Source organism: Camelus bactrianus, chromosome X, assembly GCF_048773025.1.
Source record: "Camelus bactrianus isolate YW-2024 breed Bactrian camel chromosome X, ASM4877302v1, whole genome shotgun sequence".
Lineage (NCBI taxonomy): Eukaryota > Metazoa > Chordata > Mammalia > Artiodactyla > Camelidae > Camelus > Camelus bactrianus.
Window position 1 is genome coordinate 15,097,202 of NC_133575.1, and position 21,313 is coordinate 15,118,514.

General features: G+C 47.9%; 1 protein-coding gene and 1 non-coding gene across 7 annotated transcripts in view; one reads left to right on the top strand and one right to left on the bottom strand.

Annotated features, from left to right (window-relative positions):
* Positions 1–21,313, bottom strand: part of MAP7D2 (MAP7 domain containing 2) — a 91,653-nt gene that overhangs the window by 9,521 nt on the left and 60,819 nt on the right. For 5 of the 6 annotated variants that reach the window (XM_074358939.1, XM_074358940.1, XM_074358943.1 and 2 more), the window contains 5 exons: positions 20,340–20,494; positions 18,620–18,747; positions 7,757–8,025; positions 7,099–7,231; positions 266–491 (listed from right to left, as the gene is read on the bottom strand). In XM_074358939.1, coding sequence (XP_074215040.1) covers positions 266–491; positions 7,099–7,231; positions 7,757–8,025; positions 18,620–18,747; positions 20,340–20,494 — 911 coding nt within the window. The remainder of the gene's footprint in view (positions 1–265; positions 492–7,098; positions 7,232–7,756; positions 8,026–18,619; positions 18,748–20,339; positions 20,495–21,313) is intronic. The other variant, XM_074358944.1, reaches the window with a different exon arrangement.
* On the top strand, positions 844–916 carry TRNAA-AGC (transfer RNA alanine (anticodon AGC)). Its single transcript has one exon. It is a non-coding gene; the product is annotated as a tRNA-Ala (tRNA).

Sequence of the window (21,313 nt, forward strand, 5' to 3'; positions counted from 1 at the left end):
CCCCTACCAGCTTCCTGGGATCTTCTCCCAAATAAACTGCTGGCACCCAAATTGTCATCTAGGGTCTGCCTTTGGGGGAACCCAAACTGACAACAGCAAACATTACCAATTTCACTTTTAGTGCCCCAAGTAACACATATTTATTAACCAGCCCAGTTAAAGAAAAAACTTAAAATAAACATTATGAGTCATTCAAATGTAACTACTTTTACGTAAGATTAACAAAGGCCCTGAAGGAAAGTCTATATGAAGACATATACTGTACCTGCTTTTCAATCATGACTTTTTCTTGCTTTTCTCTTTCCTGTTTTTCCTTTTCTTGTTCTTCTTTTAACAGCAGCTCCTCCTTGGCCTTCCTCTTGGCCTCCTCTTCTGCCTTCCTTTTCTCCTCCTCTTCCCGCAGCTTCTTCTCCTCCTCCTGCTTACGGGCTTCCTCTTCTAGGTGAAGTCTTTCCTCCTCCGCCTTTCTTTTCAACTCCTCTCTCTCCAGCCTTTTGAGAACAGAACTGTTGTTAGAAGACGACAACATACCCCAAAGGCCAACAACTGTGCTGACAGTAGAGCATGATGCGTGACACAGTCACAGACATGGGCACTTGAATTAGCATCCACTTAAGAAAATGACTCATCCTTCCCAGAAGCCACTCCAGTCTATATAGTTACCACAAATATTAACCAGGGTTAACTTTAAATTCTGTTACACCAAGAGTAACAAGGTATTGACTGGTGAACAGATTGTAATGAGGACACAAATGTTCCCTAGTTAATTTACAACTGACCACAGCCCTATCATTCTTATTTAATGACAATTCTTTAAAAACTAAGTAGAATGGGGTAGGGAGGGGAAGGTATAGCTCAGTGGTAGAGCACATGCTTAGCATGCATGAGGTCCTGGGTTCAATCCCCAGTACCTCCATTAAAAAAATACGTAAAGAAATAAAAATAAATAAACTTAATTACCTCCTCCCCCCAAAAAACAAACAAACAAAAACTAAGTAGAACAAACATTTGAAACCAACTTAAGCTAGAAAAAACTAGAAATGTCTCAACAGCCACTCCTGTGCCAGTCAGCAATTTAAGAGCAGTGACTAAGAGCTCAAAACGTTCACTGTGGTTCTAATTAGTATGTGACTTAATGAAGTAGCAAATGGAAAATATTCTCAACAGAAACTTGACATTTAATACAGAAACTGAAGCATCTATTTTCCATTTATTTTGGCATTCTTCAAAAAATCTATTTTAGCTTCTATCCTTTGATAAATGAAAAGTAAATGGCATTTAGACATTTTTCATCTGCAGATGAATGGCTGGTGATGTAATGATAAAGAACTCGAAGCCATGAGGGAAAAATCTGTAAAGTCTAAGCACTAGTATTTACATTTCTAACGTTCTTCCTACTCACATGTGTCACTGTCCTCATCTATGAAAACACGTGACTAAACTACTCGTCTTGCAGGGCGTTACTGACTGGCAATGTGACATAGAGGCAAGACCAAGACTGCATTCTGATTGTCACTTGCTGCGAGACCCTTCCTTGAAAAGTCACTCAACATTTCTGATGCCCATTAAAAAAAATGGGAATAGCTATAATACTGGCTCCTTGACATCACTGTGAGAGTGAAATGAGGTAATACGTGGCAAGCACTGAGCACGCTGCCTGGTCCTACGCAGATTCCTGAATGCTAGTTTATTTTACAACTTAAAATAAATTGTCTCTTCAACTCCCAACATCCTTTTAAATGTATCTATAAATCTGTTACGTTTTTTAGAAATTACCTTTAGTGGAAGCATGTATCACTGACTTACTGCGGTGCTGGTATATTGTTATAAAAAGATGAAGACTTAAAAAGAACATCCTTCCGTCCTAGTGGTTTGCTTCAGGAAATGCGCAGGCAATTAGCCTATGTGTCACCAAAGAACTCTTATAAAAGGTAAAGAAATACATAGTAAAAGACATTGACCTAAGACTGTAACAGTACGTGACAACGTATTTTATGTTTGCAGAGTCTGCAGTGCCTAAAAGCTGGAACAACTGAAATTATTAAACATTCTGGAGAACTCTGCAGAAGAACATGATGGAGCCTAATCAGAAACTCACCAGTTCTTACGTTCCTCAATGAAAGACTACGGACGCCCCACGCAGAATTATAAAAAATGTGTCAATAACAAGATTTATCCCAAGGTTAATCAGAGCACTGTTTCAGTTCTTAACCCTCTTTTAAGGAGCCGTTGTGACTGTCTCAGAGAAGTTAATACACAATGGATACACTGTGTGAATTCACACACAGGCTACATCATCTTTAGCTTCATTCTCAGGATCTGAAAAGCCACTGTTTCTTCCATTTTTCTGTGAGGACTTCAGAGGTGCCCAATGCACACACATGCAGTAAGTAACACATCCTCTTGAACCCTAGGTCTCCATAATCTTCCTCATTATCCACAACATAACTTCCCCCCAGCAGCCTATTAGCCCCTGCTTACAGACAAAATTCTTTCCATCAATCACACTCTGCTTCCCCTAAAGTCGGTAGAAACTGGCTTCCCCTATGTGAAATGAAGTCTCTCAAAATCCTCTCCAAAAACCACCACTCTCTCTCTCCCTGCTTACTGACCCAGAGAGAGCACAGATTTGGTCACTTCCCCACCGGCCTCTGCTGCAGGCAGCCCCACCCCCACGGCCCCTGCCATCATCACCCAGTTCCCTCCAGAGTTCACCAGCCCCATGTGCACTTCTGGCACCCTCTCCGTCCTTGCCCTTGTCACTCACCCTAGAACCCCCATACCAGTAGAAAATACGAGAAAACTGTGCACTGTGGTCATCATTCAGCAGATGTATTCCTTATCCCTGCCACCAGGGAGGGTCTTTTACAGAACGACCCCCATCTCTCAGCCTCCAGTGCCTCGCCCCTTCTCGTCCCGCCTTCTCACATTTGCATCATGTCTCTGACACACGTTCAGTCCTGATTCAGTCTCTGGATGAGTATGTGAGTTTCACTATTCTCTCCACCGTATGTGCTTAAAAGTTTTTATTTAAAAAAGCTTAACCTTCACAACACACTAACCTTCCCCTTCTTTAATCTGTCCTCACTACCTTCTCTGCTGACCTGCGCTGGGCACTGCTGGGCAGTCACTGCATCTGCTCCCCCTTCTCTCAGTGCCCCCAGGCCTCCCAGCCCTCCAGAGCATTTGTGGGATGGCATGGAGGCCACTCTGCTGCCCAAGTCCAGGTTTGGGTGGCCCCAGGACCACTCAAGGCCCTCCCGGATTGTCAGCAGTGGTTAGAGTAAGGCCCAGATGAGGCTGACTGGTCACCTTTCCCTGGTCCTCAGCCTCCCACTAGCTTTTCATCCTCATCCTCCAGATCTCCATGGAAACAGTCCAAACCTCTATCTTTCCTGTCTTCGACATCCTCTATGAACCACTTTGCAGAGAAGACTGGGGCCACCTGATCTGGGCTTCCTAAACTCTCCTCTATGGCTTTACTGCTCAGAAAATTTCCCCTTTCTCCCTCTGCTTAGATGCAAAGGACTGTAAATGCCACCACCTGTGCTGTTCATTCCACACCCTCCCGCACCCACCTTCCTTCCACTATCCCCCTCTCTTCCCTTCTACCCGCAATCTCCCCTGGCCGGTGGAAACACTCAGGCCTCCAGAGCAACTCTCCTCAGTCCCCTCTCCCCTGCCTTCCACTGATGTCCAGGACCTCCGTCCTCTTGTCTCTGTCAAGCTGGTTTCTGTCTCCACCCTTCTCCATAATTTCTCCCCAAAATCTCTGTTCAGATCCTAAACCCCCAAACCAACAGTTTCTCCTCAGCCTCGACATGTCTCGTAGGTACAGACAGCATTAAACATCTGGCCCATGAGGGCCTCTGTGTGGCCAGCTGTGGCCCTGGTTCTCCCTTCCTGTCCCGCTGCCGCATCCCCACCAGCCCACACTGGAAGGGCCCTGCCTGCCCTAGCTCTCACCCAACAGCCTACCGCTGGGAGGCTCAACCAACCAGATGCCAGGTCTGAGCGCCAGGCTGGGGCTAACTCTTGCACGGATACCGGGCTGCAGGCCGGCTGTATGACCACCTTGCTTGCAGGGGCTGCCTGACTTGAATGCCTTTCTACTTGGGCCCTTAGCAGGTATTTTAGCTTCTCAGTGTGACTCAGTTTGGAATCCCAGTAAGATCTCTTTGCTTCCAGTTTCTGCCAGTGCCTTCCCAGGGTGGACCCAGGGTCTAGGGTTTCTTGCCCTGACTCCAGGAATCCTGTATTACATCGTGGGCCATCCACAAGCCCAGGGGCTGCGCTCTGTTCTGCATGCTTCCAAGAGAGCCCCGGTGTCACTGCTAGTGGGGACTGGACCAGCTTTGGCTCTTCTTCCTGGGCCCAGCTGTCTGGACGCCCTGTCAGCCTTTCTGTTCTGAGCAGTCTCATCCCTGACTCAGACGGCGCTTCTCTCAACAGTTTGTGACAATGATTGGCTTTCCATGGTTTGGCTCAAGTATCTTTATTTTTCTCTGTATTCTCTCATCTGGTAACTACATCTCTGTGGCTTCAACTACTGACACTAAGCACAAAACAGACGTGAGGATGATCTTATTCCAAGAGGTATCCGCTGTGTTCCAGTCCCTGGTTGTCTGGCACTCTCCTTTCTCACTTCCCACGTGGTGCTAGCAAAGCTTCATATTCTGGCAAGAGAGAGGAAAACTGGTTTTGGGGCAAGGGTACTGCGCTCATTTTTACCTAGGCTTTGATTCCATTTCTAATCACCTGGATATACTGCAAGCACCTTAAACTTAGTTTACCTAAAATCAAATGGATTGTTTTTTAATCCTCTTAAAACCAAGTCCTTCTGACCTTCCTTTATGTGTTACTGGGTGTACCATTCTCCTAAGTCCTTAGAATCAAACCTGAACATCAGCTTCGAATCAGCCCATTTCTGCTGTGCTGTGGAAGTCCGCAGACTGCAGCTGGACCACCTGCCTTGAACTCGCCCTCGCTCCTCCAGGCCCGCCTCCAGCATCCAGTGTTAGCCCTGGTCTCTCCTCACCCACCCACGATCGCACTGACTTCTCAGCTGGGCCTCTCCCTCCTTCTCCACCCACCTCGTACATTTACTGAGCGCCAGCACCAGTGACCTGAAGACCGTAGCCCAGCGCCAGCACCAGTGACCTGAAGACCGTAGCCCAGCCTTTCAAGGTGCTTGCTGGGGGAACTAGGCCTGTGGACAGATGAGGAGGCTATGTGATCAGCTGAGCAGCTGGGCTCTGGAGGGGCGAAGGGGGGAGGGATCTGGTCCATCCTAGGTGGAGGTCCAAAAAGGCTGCAGAGAGGGAGCAAGGCTTGTCCCAAGTCTAGAGAATGGAAAATGTGTCTGGTGAGGAGTATGAGTCCACGGGGGACAGAGTCAAAGCAGACGTAGAGGTGTAGAGCCAGGAGCTGGAGGTGGAAGCGAGGGTGGTGGCCAGGTCATGGCAGGCCTTGCAGGCCTGGGATGAGTTTGGATGGCTCCTGTGGGCAGGGGAGTCACTGGCTTGTTAAAGGACAGGAGCAGGACAGGCACTGGGGACACCACGTGGACAGTGTACAAGCTCCGAGAGACCTGGAGCAAGGAGCTCAGCTGGGACGCCAGACACAGTCCAGATGAGAGACCACAGGGGCTGAAGCTCAGGAGGGGAGGAGAGCCAGGAGGGGCAGGCAGAGGAGAGAAATGCCAGAGGCGGCCTAGGCAGACCTGCCAAGTGACAGGATGCTGAGGAGGAAGGAGAGGGGAGAGTGGAGAGCCGGCTCTGACACTTCTGACCTGGGTGCCTGGAGAGACAGGGGTACAGTCCATTCTTGGAGGAGCTGCGCTGTGAGAAGTGCTTGCTGGAAGGTAGGGAACTTGACCTTCCCGAGCCCAGGCTACAGCCCTGTTACTCACCTGCTCCAGGCCCGCGATTCCCAAGGCCTGTCATTTGAGGGCCTGTGCGAAATTTACCTTATTCTCCTGGGACCTCCCTTCACACATCCCGGGGCCACCCAAACCAGCCCAAGCACAAAACTCAGCAAAAAGATCTGCTGCCGGTGACCAAAAGGTTGGAGGTGGGAAAATTCTCAGAACAGTCCAGAATTTGAAGAAGGGACCAGCCAGACCTACTCACCCCCACCAACCCCTTAAAAAAAAACATTACAAAATACATCAGCAAATGTGTAATAAGAGATCACAAAAAACTTGCCAGGGTCACTGAAGGATAAAGAACATTCTATCGTTTATCACTGGAAACTACAGCGTGGCTTACTCTGCCATGTTAATTCTCTCAGTAGCGCTGGGCTGCACTCTGTGATCCTCCTCCTTCATCGCTTTAATGATAAAGTCTACTTTGTCCTTCAACACGCACTCCTCACCGAACACCAAGACCAGAGAAGGCAGAACTGTCTGTTCTGACCAAGCGCTCTGGTAGTCACCACAGTGGCTCAGACTCTGCTGACCTATTTTTTTAATATATATTTTATTATTTATTTATTTCCTAGTATATCATTTTATTTTGTTTTATCTTGATGGGGGGAGGTAATTAGGTTTAATTATTTTTACAGGAGGTACTGGGGATTGAACCCAGGTCCTCAAGGATGCTAACTAAGCATGCATTCTGCCACTTGACCTACACCCTCCCCACTTCTGCTGACCTAGTGAGCTGGACAGGGCCTGGGCCTGTGTATTTTCACTGCCTCGTCTGAGTGATTCTAACACTCTCCAAAGTTTAGGGACCACTGTGACGTCTATCCTGCTCTAGGATGGGAATCCCTGTACCTCATGTCCCATGGACTACGAGGTCGGCTTCTGCCCCATCTTGGGGCCTCTACTCAACCTTCCTCTCTCTTACCTGGGGGTGTGAGTTAGGATAGTTTAGAGGAAAACATGACTCAGGAAGCAGAAACAAGACCTCTACACCCAGAACCTCCTATCTTTTCAGGAAGAACCTCATTCCATAAACAAAATGCCAACTCCTTTGATAGTTCTACGAGATCTGGCTGGCCCTAGAATCCAGGAGAATGGGGGCTGTCGGTAACATTTAGACCCAGGAGCTAGGAGTTTCCAGGCGATCTGAAGAGATCTGAGCACCCCCGTACCTGTCCCGTTCTTCCTTCTCCAGCCGTTCCTGCTCCTCCTGTTCCTTCTGCAGCCGGGCCTGTCGTCTCTTTTCGGCCAGGATCTTTGCAGCCTCTCCTGCATCAGTGGTGCCTGCTGTGGGCTTCCATGAGGCTGCATCAGAGGAAAAGATCAAGGGAAATGAAAGAGTGATTGTACTCACAAGGCAGCTGCCCCTTGGGTTGGAAAAATCCAGCCCCGTGGGTGATGGGAAAGTTGGCCAGGACCAGCACAGCCAGCCACCAAGCAGAGAAGGTGCAATGGGCTGGCTGTGACGCGGGACGCATCGCAAGGAGGAAAAGCAAGGAGGAGAGATAGGGTCACTGGCAAGTCCCACAGCAGTCGCCGCACCTATCTGGGTGGACTCACTGCATCTGCCATGGAAGCTTACAGGCTTAAAGGAAGACCCTCTCAGCACCCACGTGGACTTGCACAGCCATGAGCGCTGCCAGCCCCTCAGTCCCCTCTGCCAGGGGAACCTCAGGAGAATTCGGGGAAGGACTGGGGGCAACTCGCCAGCCCGGAAAGCAGCATGAGGGCGTGAAGCTGCCTCAGGGAAAAGCCCTCTGTCTCCGCCAAACACGAGACTCCCACGCGGACGGGGTCGGAGGGAGAAGTGGCCGGGCGAGGAGGGCCTACCTCCACCGCCCTCGGCCTTCCCTCCCGCGGCCGCGTGCTTCTCGGTGGCCTGCCTGTCCGCCACGTGCTTCTCCGGGGCCTCCTCTCCCGGTGGGCCGGCCGCCTGCTGAGCCAGCGCGCCTTCCCTTTCCTTGTTGCTCTTCTCTTTCTCTGCTTTCTTCTTGGGTGTTTCCTGGCTAGAAAAGGCGGGAAGGCGGTACTTCACGGGAGACCCCGGGTATGGCGGCTTCACGTTCTTTGGAGACTGTGGATAGGGTTTTGAAGTTGCCCTGGAAAAGCAAAAGCCAGAAGATGCTTACTGGGCCTGACCACAGCACCCTCTGTTCCTAAGACTCTTGGCTCCAAAAAGCTGAACAATTTCATCCTTCAAGAGGAACAAATGGAAGACTGAGCCTACATTCAAAAGCCCCTGAAGCACTGTCACCCTAACAGGAGCATATGCTACTTGTAAGATATCCCTGGGGAAGGGACACTATACAAGAGGCCCAGCTGGTGACGCCATGTCCTAACTTCACTTAAGTCTGATGACAACATAAGAATGGAGTGTTAGGCACTTTCCCACTCCCTCTTTTCAGATGAACACCAGGGCTGGAGCTGGTCTCCCCATCTGGCAATGAACGAACCTGCTCCTGTTTTTTTGTATTATGGTATAATACACATCATGTTAATTTTTTTTGAGTAAAAGCAGATTTACTTAGAGAGAGTTACATGAGAGGGATGGTTAAAGTGAAGGTAGATACATAGAGTGTGGGCCGTCTCGGACCACCCACTCTGGAGTTCTGTACTCAGTCAACACTTAGCTCCCTATTCCCGCCTCTCTCCAGCCCCTGGTAACCACCCTTCTGCTTTCTGTCTCCAGGAATTCGACTCTTCCAGGCACCTCACAGAAGTGGAATCATACAGTATTCGTCCTTTTGTGTGCGCCTTATTTCGCTCAGCATGATGTCTTCAATGTTTCTAGTCCCACCCCTCCACCTTTTTAAAATTCACCTTTACTGAGGTGTAACTGGTATCTGGTTCCTTTTTAAGTTCTGAGGAACAAAGTCAGCCAAGAGATGGGGAGAGGAGGTGTCTTTTTGGAGGTTCTTAAGGTTTAAAAGAATCTCTCCTGCTACTGGGAAGATGCATAGGTGAGGGCAAGCCCATTTATACCCAGGAAACACTGCTGTGTTAAAATGCAGGACCTTGCCCCATGTCCGCTGGAAGAAGGCTCGTTGTAGGTGTGCTGACCTAGGCCTGGCTCCTGGGGCGCGCTGGCTGTTGATGACCTAGGTAGCAGCCTGGCTTCGGCTCCTGAGTGTACCCAGAAGTTCTCACAGGGATGCAGCATTTGTACAGAGTTCCTTTACGAAGAACATAAAGTAATCTGCTTGTAAATTACAAACTGTCACTCTCAATCCTGTAGCAGGTTGAACCATATGAAATTGCTAGTATTCAACTGTTTTTGATCAGTAAAAACAGCAATAAAACTGGCAACTTAACATAATATTAAAGGCCAATTTCTCACCAGAGACTTAAAGAATTACCTAATCAGATCCTGGTGGTAAGGGAAAAAATATGATCAGATCAGTATTAAACTTGGTCTCAGCTGGAAAATAATCCTCAAGTGTTACACGGACTGGGTAAGATACAGGCCAGTTTTCCAATGATGCTCCCTCATGCTAAAAGACCAGTTCCTGGTACCAGAACACCTTTTCTCCGTCCACGCCAGGCAGAGGGCCACACAGTGATGCAATCACTCGACCCAAGGAATACGACTTGAACATGATTTGAATTTAAAATTCACCTGTTTCAGCATCAACCACTTAATGATATGGAATCAGTCCAGATTCCACTTCCCTTGTGCCGTCATCCTGAGGCCTGGAGCCACACAGACCCCCTGTGACACTTCGTCCACGTGGACAGTGTCTCCCCTTTGTGGACTGTTCTCCCTCTGCCCTTGGGCTCAGCTGACTCAGGACCCACCATTCATACCTAAGGGACCTCCCAACAGCCAGGCGCTTCTTGGGCACCCTCCATGTGTGTGTGTGTATGTTCCAGGGCTTCTCAATCCTGCCATCACTGACATTTGGGTCTGGATCATTCTTTGTTGTCAGGTTGGTCTGTGCACTGTTTAGCAGCATCCCTAGCCTTACTAGAAGCCAGCAGCCATCTCCACCCCCCCACCCCAGGTTGCGACAATCAAAAATGTCTCCAGACACTGTCAAATGTTCCCTCAGGGGCAAGATCACCCCCAACTGAGAACCACTGAGGTGAGACGTACACACAGCAGCCCCTCAGACCTTCTATCTGTATAAAGCAGATAAAAGGGGAACTGTTCTCATGGGAGGGGCACTGTCCGAATCCCCACACCCTCTGAGGCACGTCTATGAGCTTCCTGAGAGCCTTAGCTTGAGAGGTGACTGTGACAGCCTTCTATGTTCTGACAGAGTTGCACCTGGACCCCTCCCCGAGTGATGTGGAGCCCAGACTTCCTCCAGCGCCCTCCAAAACTGTGTCCATGTTTCCTGAGTGCTGTCTGCATTCCAGCCACCATGCTGCTAATTGTAGAGATACACTTATTTGGGTATGTATGTGTGCAGACGTGCGTCTTTTAGTTGTCAAGAACCAGTATGACATGGGTACTATTACTAGGGTCACTTTACAGATGAGGAAGCCGGGCTTAGGGAGGTTTAAGTAAGCCACAAAGTGCGGTTTGAGCCCCGGTCCCCCTGACTCCACCTCTTACAACTCTGCCTTACTCCTTGTGTCACAATGGTGGTTAAACTGGAATTGGGGTCACCATGACCTTCAGATATTCATTTTAGAACTGGCACTGAGTAAGCACTCGGTAGCTATTAGATATCAGTGTTGATAAAATAAAAATCTGAATTATCCTCACAGACAAGAATAAACTAAAACCAGGAGGAAGAATTATAATGGGGGAACCACAAGCCCACTGTCTCACGATGACAGTGCTCTGTTAAGCACAGTTTTCCAATCAGCTGCAAAAACTTGTACAGGCTATTTGAATCTAAAGGTAACGGTATGGCAGGAGATCTTTAGCCTAGCAATGCCGTCCTTCCACACTGTCGTCCAGGGCCATTATGTTGCTATAACCACCAAGAGGGTGTCTTGAGGGACCGAGTGTGATGCACTGTGAAGAGCAAACACGTCACCTACTCCCTGGAAAGTCGTGTGCATGCTATGTGCAGCTTTGGTCCAACCACAGGGCAGAGGTGGGCAAAGAATGATCCCTGGAGGTGGGATTCGGAGAGAGGCAGTAGGGAAGACTGCCATTTTATGGTAGATGATGCAGACAGAAGCATCTTCTCCCATAAGCATTCCTACTTTGACTCATTAAATAGGAATTTCTGATACTGAAAGGACTGGCAAAAAGCTGTCTGCTCTTCTTCCTCACCTTCATCTTCCTCCCCAAGGAGTGAGGCATGACTTCTCTGCTTGGTGACACTGAGCAAAGGTGCTGGGTGCACACTGCCCAGTCCATTCAAGTTCTCTTGGGGGCGCCTGCAGTGAACCCACATCTGAGCTTCCCTCAGTGGCACCAGAGAGGGCGAGGGGGGCTCCGCCCCGGGCTGTGCCCAGACTCATGAGGAGCTCTTCTGAAGACATCACTTCCCTGGGCTGGACTAGGGGTATGAGTAAGAAGCCTGAACTGGCCGCATGCCCAACTTAGTCTAGAGTCCTGCCTTAGCTGCGGAAAGCTAGCATCTGGACCCCAAGTCGACCCTGGGGTCTGGTTTAAATGGCTCGCTCTCAGAAGGGAGCGAAGCCTGATGAAGTTACACCCTCAGGTGGTGTGCCTGCAGCCCTAAGATGGAAACGCAGGGCAGGATCACAATCCCAGGGAGAAGAGGCTGGCCTGGCCTGGCCTGGCCCGGGCGCGGGAGGTTCTGACAGCCTGAGGTCTGTGCGGCCCTGAGCAGCCTTGCTTCAACTTGCTTTAACAGAAGACTTACGCACAGGTTCTGTTCACACCACAGACTGTAAGGTTCTGTTCTAAATAAAACTGGGCCAACTGTCCACGAGCACACATCTAAAAATGAGTTCTAGCTGAGAAATAAGGGTGGATTATTTGGGATAAAACTCGACATATTGAGGAGTCTGTGTACACTCCCCTACCTTAGTCCTTGCCCAATAAACAAAATAAATTGGAATACACACACACACACACACACACACACACACACACACACACACTCATAGGCACATACAAACATGACTTTCAAGTTAAAGAAGTAAAGGTAAGTCATGGAGTTTTTAACAGTGAGTGACCAAAATACAATCTTAGAAGTTCCCTATTTTATCCCCAAATCTGTAGAGTTTCCTGCTCATCCTGCCTTGCTACTTCCCCACGTGGATTTAACACGCTGCCAGGTGCCCACAAGACCTGCTGAGCACGGACATCTTGAACCAGGTGGTGCTGCTCTGGCAGGCCCCGAGGTTCCCTGGCCAGCTCTGCTCGCACTGCTTACTACAGGCCAAGTAAAGTCTGGCAAAGCTGTTTTTCCCCCAGTTACCCAGAAATACATACCCTGGCTAACGAAAGAAATTAAACACAAATTACTCATGGGAACTCACTGTGCTTTCACAGAGCTTTATTTTTTAGTACCTTCTCATCTATTTAATAAGGGTCTATCTGATCGCCACAATAACCCAGTGAAGTAGGTGGGAAATACTATTAACTATGTTTTAGATAAGAAAACCGAAGTCCTAAGTGCTTAAATGGTCTTTCCCAAGAGGTGTAAACAGATGAGAGTCAGGGCTGGCACTCAAGTCATTTGATTCTTCATTTTCCTTTTTTATAGCTTTTCCACTTTAATTTTAAAAGTTCAATACCTCCAATAATTAGAACTCTAACAAAGGGAATTCACAAGTTTTGTTGGGGTGGTAGAGACAGGCCTTCCTCATGTACAAGGCAGGATTATATAACCTTTTGAGGTTCCATGACTGGTAGGAAAGGTGAACAAACATCTCTGTAAGTAGAGCAGCAAAAATAACTCTTGGGAGAGGGCTATCACGCTTGTGAACATGAGTTTACTGCAAAGCAGAACCCCAAAAGGCTTTTTCCCTCCACATCTTGGAATCTAGTTCTATTTTCTCCAAGGCATGATGAACTCCAGGCACTGGACTCCAGGCATGATGAACACAGCCCATCTGTGGCCTCGTCAGCACAGTTTGCCAGCATTCTGAGAAGTCTATTTGTTAATGGTCACATTTTACTACTTCCCAGAGAGAAAAAGAGCAATTTTACACCAGAGAAACCTGTGGCCATCACCTTAAAGCGGTGATCCAAGCTACCATCATCGGTATGGAAACAATCTGACACCATGGCCTCAGGATACAGTGCACTGAGAAGGAAACAACATCTCTTCCAGGGACTCCTGCCCCAAACCTACAACCTGAGTCTAATCACGAGGAAACAGCCGACTGACTCAAACTGAAAGACAGTCCTCAAAAGAAACTGGCCTGTGCTTTTTAAAAATGTCAAGGTCATGAAGAAAGGCTGAAAAGGAGACTAAGGAGGCCAGACAGCTAAAAGCAACGTGGGACCCTGGACTGGCTCCTGGACCGGGGGACAATGCTACAGAGGATCTCACTGGGAGAACAGGCAAAAGCTGCATACAGTCTGAAAATTAAGTAACAATATCATGGCAAAGTTATATTTTCTGATTTTTACAATTGTACTGTGCTTATACAAAAGAATGTCTTCATTCTGAGGGCTAACGGGTCATAACGTCTGCAACTCACTCTCAAATGGTTCTGAGGAAATCTGTGTCTGTATGTGTGTCTAAGGAGACTGGACGGGCGAGAGCAGGGGTGGGAATGATGATGCAAGTGCGGTTAAATGCTAACAGGATGAAGGTTGCAGGGGTTCTTTGTTCTAGTCTTGCAATTCTTCCGTAGGGCTGAAATGATTTCAAAACAAAAAGGCTTTTAAAAATTGGTCTAAACTCAAATTATACCACAGTAAGACTGACAAATATAGGACCAAGACTAGGTGAGTATGTAAGAATGGCTGTGAGGAGGGGGTACAACTTAACATTTTCAATCATCCTTCTCAAGAAAATTTCCAGGCAAGAGTGTAAACGCCTACCTGGTGGTAACAGAAACGATAGGTAAACTGTCACTGCGGGGAGCCCTGAGCCACTGGAGATGCTGATCTGTGGGCAAGGATAACGAGGCCACACATCTACCAGAGAAAGGCTATGGGAATGGTGCTCCGTGATTATAAATAAACACCCTCAACCACCAAAGGAATAGGCTGGCTCCAGAAGCCTTCCATGAACCTCTGATTCTGAGTGGGAGGTGTTTATTCGGGGCCATTCAGAGAACTCAGCCTTAATTTTTTCCCTCACATAGATTATCTGTTTTATTTCTAATGTATGATATAAAGTGAAGTTAACCTAGGTTCCTGATACAAAATTGATCTCAGGCATGAGCTATCTCTGAACATGATTATCTTTGGCAGATTATATTTTCCAAACATGGTCACAATAATACCTCTTCCCACCCCACACGATCTTTTGAGTTTATTTTCCCACCCCACTGAATCTGGGTTGGCCTCACTGACTTGACCAACAAAATACAGCAGAGAAGGAATGCTCTGCAAATTCGGGGCACAGTCCTTAATTGGCTTGGCAGCTTCTGCTTCCATTCTCAGGAAACACTCACTCATGGGGACACTCCCTCTTGGAGCCCAGCTGCCATACTGTGAGACACCTAAATCATTCGGAGAGGCTACTTGCGGGTTGCATTCTGGGTGACAGCCCCAGTGGAGCTCCAGGCAACAGCAAGCATCAACTACCAACCTGGCGAATAGGCCATCTTAGACCCCGAGCTTAGGCAAGCCTTAGGTTGTAACTGTAGCCCCAGCTGACACTGAACTGTAATTGAATGGAAGACCCCAGGTGAGAACTGCCCAGCGAGCCCAAGTGAATCCATAGAACAAACACACAAAAGACCCCAAGGGAGACCCTCCCAGTAAGCCCACGTCGCCGAGCTGTGAGAATTAATTACAAAGTGTTTTATGCCACTAAATTTTAGGGAGTCTATTACAGCAGCAAGAGGTAACTGAAATACTCCCCATTATAATGACCAAACTAACCTAGAATATATTTCTAAGAACCTGAAACTATTAGAGAATATTTCACACCAAAGAACTAGGAGTACAGGCAGCAGCAACACCCAGAGGCCAAGACAGGCTGGGTAAATCCACTTGGCCACATTCAATTTCCTTTCTCTAGGTTGTAAGAAGAAAGTTATGCTGCAGCCATATCTTTGAGATATCTTAAAAGAGCAATGCCATTAACATGCACAGGCACCCAACAGTGGCTTAATTTATCTGAGGTCAGGAGGAGAACAGCGCGCTGTCAGAGCTATTCATCACGTGGCCGTCTGGGTTTCCGGATGGGTGTTCAAAGGGACTAACTAGGCGCCCCACTGAAAGCCACATCACTTCCAGTGTGCTTTAAAGATCACACTCTTGGTATGCACAGGGGGAAGGTCAAAAATGCCACTGTGGTTGGGGTTTATTTTGTGTGGCACTATTTTAAAAACCAAGTGTTTCTTTTTCGTCTTTCTTCAATATTCAGTATACAAAGGAATATTTATAAAATACAAAAAGTATGAAGAATGATATAACAAATGTCCACACACGCATCAACCAGTTCAAAAGAAAGACATATTATGCTGCGATGTCCTGTGAACCCACCACTGACCTCTCCCCTTCCCCCTAGGAGGCCACCATCACTCTGCATTTCCTGTTTGCCATTTTCTTACTTTTTCTAAAAATCATTTTACCACGTTTATATTCTTAAAAAGACATCGTGTGGCTGTGCACATCTGGGAACTCGGTGTAAATGGAACCGTACTGCTGATATTCTTCCACAACCTCCGGTCCCTGCTCGACACCATGTCTCACTGCTTGTGGGCAGCTGCCAGATATTCTTTTTCACTACAGTGTACTTTGGTCGGATTTTCAGAATTTACTTTCAGTCTTCCTGACGTCCCACATTTCTCAGACCTGCCTGGCCCATGCTCAGTGTGGTTCAGCCACTAATTTTCACCCCAGGGAGAAACTTTCTTTCTGCACATTTTAAAATCAAGAAACGTTTGCTTCTCCTTAAACCTCTCGACCTGGTTAATTCTGATTTAGGGGTGCTCAAGCCACTTCTATCACCAGGGCACCTTGTAGAAAGATAAGGGTTCTGGTAGCTGGACAGCACACAAGAAGTCCAGCTGTCTTAGAGTTTGCTCTTTTTCCTGCCTGCACTAGAGATGACATGTAAGAGGTTCTAAAAATAAAGGCCATTCCACTATTTCCCTTTGCTGGAAGAGGCCGGCATATCCTGCAGCACAGTACAGGAGCCAGCATCCCTTATCCTTTAAAAATTTCCCGAACAAACTGTGCAGCCCAGAAAAAGAGAACATTTAATAAACTAATCAGCAGAAGAATAAGCCACTGAATGGCCCAGAAGGGAAGAGGAGGCAAAGGGCCAGAGTTCTTGGGCAGGTTTGGTCCTAGCACTGCCCTACCTGCCAGCCGACCCCACTCCGGCACTCAGGTTCTCCTGCCCTCCTCCCTCTGGCCCACAGACTCGCAGTGAGCGCTGACTGTGCATCAGTAAGCTGAGTCTGTCCCCATCCCCACGGCACTCCTGCAGGAGATGACAAAGTGCAATGAGGCACAGGTCAATTCGGCCTGCTCCCTCACTTCACGCAGGGCGCTCTGCTCAGATGTCAGCTCCTCAGAGAAGCCTTCCCGGACCACCTGATCTAGCTACTCCCCATCCACCACCCCCCACGATCTGGCCCGGTTACATGTTTCTTCATAGAACTTGCCAGCACCTCATATTCTACTTGCTGTTCAGCATAAGCTCCATGAGGGCTGAGAAGAGCAGTGGACAGAGTAGGTGCTCTACAGGTAGTTGCTGAATGAACAAATGACATACATACGTGCTGTGAGCACAGCGAAAGGGATGAATTCAGCTTTGGCTGGTTCTGGAGAGGATAACAGCGGAGCTGAATCCTGAGGGATGAGCAGTTCAAGCTGGGCAGCTCTCTCTCTGGGCCAGGCCTGGAACTTTCCTCTTCTGTGGCCACATACCCCCCACACCTCGCTGGGGGCCCATTCAAGTGGAGCCTGTTCTCACGTGGAGATTCTCTAAGGCATCTGGCACAGTGGTCTGCATTCATTCATTCCACGAACATTTATGAAGCATCTACTAGGTGCCCATGACTGCTCTGGATACAATGGAAATCTTTTAAAACTTCTCTAAACTAAACTACATTTTTAAAAGCCTGTAATTTGAAAAAAAGTCTGCAATTTTGTTCAAGTTTCTTTGGTCTGAGAGAGCTTCTATAAAACTCAGATGATATGGCCTTTAAAACAGAAAATAGTCCCTGAAACACAACCTTCAAGATTTTCAACTTCAAAGAAACAGTACAGAGCCCATTGCAAGCTTGCTTCCAAAAACTGAATTCTCACCTCAAATGGCAACAACCCCCGTGCTTCACCTCAATGAAATTTACAATGATGATGGTAAAACTTGCCAGCTACTATCCATGCACGGACCATGAGTCACTATCCAAGAAAGACAGAGTGGAATCTGGAAAAGCCCCAGCACGAACAGGCTTTTCTCTCTGTTAATGTCAATGCTCGGCACTGACAGCAGAGTAGTGACGTGCAGATGCAACGCTCAGAAACAAGACAAAGACAAGTGGAGACCTTACAGCCCATCTAATGGAGTGAGAGTTTGAAGAGAGCAATACTATTACCAAAGACAGGCAACATGAGCACAGAAAGAATGCAATGGACTTAAGGGGAAAAAAACCCAAGATGCTATTAACTCAGCAATGTGCTAAGGAAGATTTTCTTTATCATGTTGATCACCCACTGTGGACTGGGGGCCTCCGAGGAAACACACTGTCACCCAGATTTGGGTGCTGTGGCGATCAACATGTTATGGAGGGCAGGTACCTCAATAACCAGTATTAGTAGTGTATAAAAACCATAGCAATCTCTGAGCAAAATAATAGTCGTGAAGAAGTCTCTGTTCAAAAGCAACAAATTAGAAATAAGAGCTGACATTACCTTGAAATATTTTTTTAATTACCAAGTGCTCATTAAATTTGTGTTTTATCCTATGTTCTCTGAACCAAGCTGATGTACTCAACAAGTTTTATATGATCCTCTCTATAAAGAGTTTCCTATTTTCCAAATGAAAGCGGTATTTCTCTTTCTCTCTCAGTACTACTGAAGATGTTTCCATTCTATTGCTGGATTGAGTTATTTACTGAGTCACTCGTGTCAGTTACTATCAGTAAAATATTTTAAAGACTTAAGTCAGTGGTCACACAGGGTAATTTTGTTTTTCAGTTACACAGGTTTTCAGCAGTGAGTTCACCCAATTCTTAACAAAAATATACAATGGCTTCATTAAACAAGCACCAGCACCACCACCCACACTGCTGACGGTGACTGACAAGTTACCACTGCCTCTCTGCTGAAGAGACAGCCAGGACGAGAGAAGCCAGAGAGCGCAATACACTCCCTTCCCTCCGGATGCAGCGGGAGAGAAAGAGCGGGACACCCAGGCAAGCAGAATGGGACTGATGGACCTAAGGAGAACACGCCGAAGGGACCATCTCCGGCGATCAGAGTCCCATGTTTACCAGGCAACAAACCCTTCAAGAGCCCACTGTTTATCCAGAAGATACACAGAGTCTGGCTAGCCTTCGCCCCAACCCCTCGGGGGGCCAGCCACGCCTCTTGGGGAGCGGGAGGCCACAGTGCACCACACAGAGGCCCCACCAAACTGCTCTAGTCGTCTGACTGTGGCCAACGGGAAAGATGCTTACTTGGGCGGCACGGGGGAAGATGACCTCTTAGAAACACCTGTTGGAAACTCGCATCTTCTCAGAGGGGACATGAGGCCCGCGCTGGGAACGGAACCTGTTGTTCTCGGCCCCCTTTTCATCTTCTCTGTCTGTAGGGGACACAGAACAAGACAGCTGTGACTCATGACCGCCATTATTTCCACAATTTCTAAAAATACCCCAGATGGAAGCGAGCATGACTTTCTTTCAGAAGGAACCACACGAAGATATACTGCTTCCCACAATGGGAATATCTGCAGAGAAGCATTGGGGGGTCATCATATTTAGGTCACCCCATTAGAAAAAAAACACTTCAGCCTTAAAACATAAAGATTTGCTTCTTGTTATCTTGCAAAAAGCTAACAAAGGAACCATATTAAATTAGTCCTGGACATATAGAAACTAGAATGAGTACAAAGATATATACTCACTATAAAAAAGCTACACGTGGGTGCAATGTGGTTATAAAACCCAAGACAGGGAGCTGGGGGCCCTGTCAGGATACCCAGTGTATCGGTGGCTGCAACCCCCTTCCCCCTACGTCTTCCCTCACGTGGCCTCCCCCTCTCACGTTTTTCTACAGGAAATCCTCACGTGGCCTCCATACCCACATACGATGGCCCCCTAACACAGTAATGCACCCTACAGTAAAATCCTTGGGTTTGAAACATTCACTTCTCATGTGAGAACCTCAGGACCACAGTGGATTAAAAAAAATAGTGTTATAAATAAATGCCTAATACTACAATAATGTGGTGGTTTTAAAGTCAGTCCACACATCATTTGATGCTCTTCCCTTTAACAGATGGAGCTCAGTTCCCTTCTTCTTGAGCATGGGTTGGTCTCAGTGAATTGCTCTAAATGAACAGCACATGGCAGAAGGGATGGTGTTCAATATTTGAGATCAGAGCATAAAAGTTGTAGCTTTCCCTACTCTCACACTCTCTCTGTCTCGGATCTCCTGTTCAGGGGGAAGCCAGCTGCCGTGTTACCTGGACACTCAAGGTCTACGCAGTAAGGAACTGGGGCCTCCTGCCAATGGCCACATGAGTGAGCCATCCTGGAAGAGCTGCAGCCAAGCTTTCAGATGACTGCAGCCCTGGCCGCCATCCTGACCACACCCTCCTGAGAGACCCTGAACCAGAAGCACCCTTCTAATCCAAAGAACCAGTGAGATAATAAACATTTGCTTTAAGCTTCTAAGGTTTGGGGTAATTTGTTATATAGCAAGTGATAACTAACAAAAGTTGCACGGTATGTATAATTTCTAAATAAATACACATAATCGGGGGTACTGGCTCAACATTTTTTTACTGATGGTGTCAGTACGACAACAAAAATGTTTAAAGGCCATTGTTGTGGATGAAGGTTGACTAGAACCTCAGTTCTAGCTGCCTGTAGAGGCAAGAGGCCCAGACAGCCTTAAAAAGAAGCAGAGAAAGGACATTTGGAACATTCCTTCTAACCCGTCCTATGGAGGGCAGGCTATAACAAGGAAAGGGCTTTAGGCATCTGCTCCAAGGCAGTAAGATTTAGCAGGGTGCAAAAGTTAAATGATTTTCAAAGGTTGGGTGCAATTTTAAACCAAATCCACCCCTTGAGCAGCCCTGGAAATGGAGGAAAACAGACCCCAGGTCAAGAGCAGGGAGTAATCACACTGTCAGATAAACCAGTCCCGAGGGGTGAGGGGGTTTAAACCTACCGGAGAGGCCTCCGCTCCTGCAGGCGCTCCTTTCCCAGCATCTCCTACGCCAGATGTAGATGGAGTCTTCTTCCTCTCGGCATTTCGAGTGGGAGAAGACTTGTAGGAAGACTTAAGGGAGCCAGCAGGAGCTACACGAGGACAGGCATGGGATACTAGAGAGTTACAGTGTGATAGCCAGAGACACAGGGAGCAGATGGAAAAAGTAGGGGGAGCGGGGAAGAACACCACAGTGCTGTTATAATGTGACACGGGCAATCCACATTCTCAGCATATCACCATACTTATTCCAGTGTACGCAGAACAGACCCTCCCTTAAAAGACTGCCATACTCAATGCTCAAGAGTCTAGTTCATTTCAGTTCAAAATCTAGGCTTTGGAGCCAGACAGACCTAGCACTGTTACCTAATAGCTGGATCACCTTGGCTAGGTTACTTAACCTCTCTAAACATCAATTTCCTCGTGCAGGAGAGAGTCAACACAGCAGACCTGACTGCTGTCCTTGGATGGGCCTGTTTACAAGGTTGACCCTTGTAAGCATCTGGAAACTTGGACTTCAGGACGGTTCTCACCCTGAAGTCATGAGGAGCTCACAGGGCCTAAGCTGTCTGTACAAACGACGGGACTTACCCCGCTTTCCCGCTCAGAGTCTGGAATTTGGGGGTGTGGCTGGCAGGGGGCGCCTACATGACCAGCGCTGGGCACTGAGTCTCTAACCAGCGTCCCTGGCTGGCAACATTTCACACGTGCTGTCACAGCTCGTCGCCGGGGGCTCACGCACACCCTGTGTGACCGCAGTGGGAGAGGACGACACTCTGGGAAACTCGCAGCTGGGCTCCTCTGGGCTTTGCCCGGGGCGCCAGTTCCCTTGGCTGGTGGCACCCGTGCAGCCTCGGCTGTAACACAGCCCAGCGGTGAGTGCCGCCACCTGCTGCGTCCTCTGAGTCCTCCTAGCCAATCCGCGCACTGGGGTG